This window comes from Ceratosolen solmsi, unplaced genomic scaffold, assembly GCF_000503995.2.
Source record: "Ceratosolen solmsi marchali unplaced genomic scaffold, CerSol_1.0 scaffold25, whole genome shotgun sequence".
Lineage (NCBI taxonomy): Eukaryota > Metazoa > Arthropoda > Insecta > Hymenoptera > Agaonidae > Ceratosolen > Ceratosolen solmsi.
The window spans coordinates 1,416,059-1,421,273 of record NW_011948444.1 but is presented as its reverse complement, the minus strand read 5'-3'; the positions used below and the strand labels follow the sequence as shown (position 1 = coordinate 1,421,273).

Sequence of the window (5,215 nt, the reverse complement as noted above, 5' to 3'; positions counted from 1 at the left end):
CGGTCGAGGAATGAGAGTTAAGACACGCCTTTATACCTATGCCATAGCTCGGTCTCATGAATGGGATTCCAGAATGTAAAAGTAGACTCTGGACAACTCTCCCTGACGCCCTCCCACACTCTCACTCACTCACTCACTCTCTCTCTCTCTCTCTCTCTCTCTCTCTCTCTCTCTCTCTCTCTCTCTCCCTTTCTTTCTCTCTTTCTCCCTTCACATCGGCTATTCAAGGACGTGATTGAATCTATAATTAACAATTTCGCCAATTCATTGATTATGCCATCACTTCTACTTAGACGGGTATATAAATATATTAACACTGTTAGCACGGAAAGATATTATTATTAATATGAGTATTTTCATTCGTATTTTTATTCCTATTATTACTATTATTATTAGCTATTATCATTACTTAATCCTATTATTAATATAGCTTTACAAAGAACAAACGAATTTCAAATTGTTTTAAAAAATTAAGATAAAAGAATGATAGGCCGTTGGGTGCATTGATTAAATAAACTAATTACTTATTAAATGTATAAATGTATTAATACTAATTACTAATAAAATAAATTAATTTGTACTTTAAAATAAGTGTTATGATTAAAAAAAATAAAGCTTTTACACGAATTATCGTATTACATCTTCTGAATATAACATAAATTTTATATGTTTTGTAATAAATCAAAGGCATCCCACTATTACAGTAGTTATTGAAAACAGACACCTTTTATATAACCTGCAGAACAAATAAAATATTTCTAAATAATGCATTGCTAAATATAAATCTGCATTCTGAAATACGATACAAAAATAAAAATAATTTAATTGCAATTATAATTTTCTTTTTATTTACAATTTTACTTAATATCATACATAAAAATCATATTAAATAAAAATAAAAACATATTATATTACATATATATAAATATATATATTTTTGTTTTATCTTATATAATTTATATACTCAAAGTTTTACTACATTGACAGTAAATTTATGAAACAAAACTAAAAGAATTCATTTCGTTACTATAACGCTACATTAATAACTTAATTTACTATTTTATTGACTAATAGAGATCAGCAAATATTTGGCAAATTACTTTTTTCTTTTTCTAAACATTATGCAAATGTATTAAATTAATAAATAATATGCAAATAAACGATATAGTATCTTTTTCAAGTTGTATTTACAATAAAAAAAAATCAAAAGCGTTTAGTATTTATCCTTATAGCAGTTTTTATTTACTGTAGACGAAAACATTTACTTGATAATATTTATACAAGTAGAGAAAACTAAATATTTAAAAAATACAAGAATTATTGATATGCTTACAAAGTAATTATGACATTTTGCAAACTTTCATAATTTAAAAACTATTATATATAATTTAATTCACAAAGCACATCTATGTATATATATATATATATATATATATATATATATATACTTTATGACTATTATCACTTTTTCTTTACATTGTTCTTTATAATAATACATAATTGAATACTTTTTAATTTTCAAGTAGAAATTCGTTTAACGGATTTTTTATAATGGACAATAGTAATGCATTATTACCATGAACTATAAAGTCTCATTATTAATCTTGTCAGTATCATATATATTTTGAGGTAGATAAATTTTTAATAATTCTGTCTCCTCCCTATCTTTCTCACTATTTGCTATTCTTTTTGTTATGCTAATGATTTTTAAATTTCCCACGTATGAATATATTTTTATCATACGATATAAGTTAATGCCTCAAATAGTATACATTGTTTTAATAATTGTATTTATGTTATTTAACAAATTTAACGAAAACTTCTGCACTCAACGATTAAAAAAAAAAACTAATAAGAAATCTATTAATGTTGTTTCAGTATTGTATTAATATAAATGTAATTATTCTTTTAATCTTAATTCTTTAATCTAATTTTTTAATCATACAGATAGATATTGACATTTTACATTTTTATGTTTAGCGTGTGATATTAAAATGCTTTTTTTTTAAATATTCTTGAATGAAGGATTTATCAATTACAAGCATTCAAACTTCAACTTTACGTAGTAGTTAAACTTTCACACGATCAATGTACTATCAACGTAAAATAAATTACATCATATTTTTAAGTTGTCTGAATAGTGTCAAATATCGTAATAATATAACGCTAAATTTATTGATGTATTTTGGTATTATTTATATCTTCACTGTTGAATTGAAAATAATTATTAAAGTTGGTGTAAGCCCGGCGTAAAGTTTTCTAAAAGTGTTATTAGTAACACGCACCACCATGTTCCTTTCCCTCCTAGTAACAGGACCGTAAAGGATAACAGGATGAGGAAGCGGCGTATATAAGAATTGAAGAAGAAGCTACCTCAAATGTATCTACAATCGTTGCTTAGAAAAATATAAAACCCGACCAAAAAATAGTACTATACGAACAAAAAATACGAGAACCGCAAAAAATGGCACTTAGCGGTATTCGATGACAATAATAAACTTGGTAGTTATATAATTTCCTATGCCAAATATAAATAAACGGTTACGAATTCCTAATGCATATGTTTAAAATTAATTTAAAAATAATACGGTATATTATAGCGAAATATCGGCAACAAAAAAAAACTAGGAAAATATTAAATCTGGGATATTTAGAAATCACTTAACCACAAATCTAGAAAATGTGAATCTGTTGAATAATACAGCTGTATAATATATTGATTTCATAATAAATATAAATAATATGCTACACTTGAAGGATTAATTTTGAAAATAATTTTAAAAAGAATTCAATAAATAAAAATTTAAAATCAGACATAAAAGATAAAAATTCTAATCAAATCACCAAAATTTATCAATATTAATAAAATGACAATGCTAATAAAATAAATATTTGCAAATGTTATTAATTATATTTAAACAATAATTTTCTATACATTGCAATACAATGTAAAAAATTGACTTATTGGCATGTTTGAATCTCATTATATATTTACCATTAGTCACTACATATCGATAAGGTGTTTATAAAAATATACATAAACCTCTTGTAAAACAATTTTTATTGAGATTTTTTTAATGTACATAAAAAGAGTTTTTCTTAAGTATCTTTTTAAACTTTAAAAAGACAGACAAAATGAAAATAATAATCATACGTTTTATCTTGTAATTTTTACGATGCTCAGAAATTCAAACATCATTAGATATATCAGATTTATTTTTGATATATGAAGAACTCTTGAGCATTTTATTTCAAATCTATAAATGGATGAAACTTTCCATACTATGTTCATTTTAACATATGATCATAATCTTTAATTCGTACCCTTAATTTCTATTGTAATTAGTGTAATGGATAATTTATTTCTATTTTATTTTAATACTATGTTAATTAATACTATATATATATGTGTGTGTGCACGCGCGTGTGTAATTTTATAGTTTTTTTGGCGCAGAGATTAAAGTTTTTTAAATACTATATTTAATTTAAAGAAATTAAAACATTGTTTCTTGCATTGTTGATTTCCACTTTTCAACAATAGCATCGTGTAGTTCTCACTTTTTTGTTCTTAATATTCTTTCATCATTATATATAATAGGTTATTTATAAGTATAATTGAAGGGCACGCGATGAATAAATTGATCAAATCTCAATTAAAAAATTTCATATTTTATAATAACAAGTGTTATTTCAAATTATGAACAGTCAATGAGAAATTAATACTTTTGTGATATCATAAACTTCTAAGTCGTCTAAATTGATTAAATAACTGCAATGTCTATAATAATAACAATAATAATATTTTAAAAAAGAAGAAAAATTATATAATTGTAATAATAATGTTAATTACGATGATAATAATTATAGCTATAAGAAAAGGTTAATTAATTATAACTCCAGAAAATATAGTTAAATGAAGAATAATACATCTATATGTTATTTTAAATTTGTAAAAATCTTTTGTGATTAAATTAGCTACCAAAGAGACTATAAATTTTAAATAGAATCGAGTTTTTACAATTTAACAAATAAAATATTTCTTATATAAAGAGGTAGATAAAATATCTGATTTAAACAATTTTCAATGGAATATAATGAAAATTTTTAAATAATAGGTAATAAAAGAAATATAAGTCTCGGACTTTAATTTTAATATAAACAATTAAGTAATTATGATATAATGAGAAAGAATTGGCGAATTAAGTTGAGAGATGGAAATGAAAATGCAATTGAGCATACATATTGATAATTTAGCAGTTTTCCAAAGTAATATTCAAAATTGCCGTGTATAGCATATGCGCGATATTTTTTGCCCCCTGTCTCGTGCGCTCTCTCTCTCTCTCTCTCTCTCTCTCTCTCTCTCTCGATCTCTCTCTCTCTCTCTCTCTCGATCTCTCGATCTCTGTTTCTCCTTCCGCCATATAATATACAGGCAAATGTTGCAGGACGTACTTGATTTGGTCGTGTGCAGTCATGTGCCGCCTATCTCTCGAACACAAACACAGTGGGAAAGGTGTGACGAAGCATGGGGCAGGCGGCAGTGGCCGCCGGCTGGGGAGAAGACTCGCGCAGTGCAGCTCCGGACGTGTTGTGTTTGTGAGAGGTACACGAACGCAAGGGCGTGGTCGTCGGGAGCAACGGCGCGGCGAAACTTTGCTCCATTTGCTCTCGATTCTCCCCCTCCCCCTACTATGCTCCACACTCTCTCGCCTCCACCTCCGCCTCCGCCACCTTATCTCGCGAGAGCTCACGCACACTGCTACTTTACGCTATGAGGAAAGAAACACAAGCAGCACTTCCTCTTTAGCTTTATTTTGCTTGATTATTTTCTAGCGAGAATTCTCCAGAGAGACAGGGAGGGATGGAGAGAGCCAAGAGAGAGAGAGAGAGAGAGAGAGAGAGAGAGAGTGGTAATATTGGTGCCATCCTTATATGCTTCTTGCAAAAGAGACTTGCAAAAAGGTAGACTTGAACGAAAATTTTATTTGAATGGATTAAAATTAAGTTCAGTCGAGCCGTTACTTATGCCGATGCTCACGCTGATGCAAGTATTGTGCGAATGAGCTACGAGACCACAATAATTCACTGTTAAACACGACTTTTAGATTATGATGCACTTTCATGACCGCATATTATAACACTTTTTTATTGAATGATAAGGTCGGCGGCGCCTTTTAATACTTTTTTTCATAAACGATCATACCTACCTGTACTT

The 5,215-nt window shown here is 27.6% G+C and overlaps 1 protein-coding gene across 1 annotated transcript in view; it reads left to right on the top strand.

Moving 5' to 3' along the window:
* LOC105366075 (uncharacterized) overlaps positions 1-4,862 on the top strand; it is a 33,416-nt gene extending 28,554 nt beyond the window's left edge. The window contains exon 3 of the mRNA XM_011504389.1: positions 4,446-4,862. Within this exon, the coding sequence (XP_011502691.1) occupies positions 4,446-4,775 (330 nt within the window). The 3' untranslated portion in view covers positions 4,776-4,862. The remainder of the gene's footprint in view (positions 1-4,445) is intronic.
* Positions 4,863-5,215: the final 353 nt, after the last annotated feature.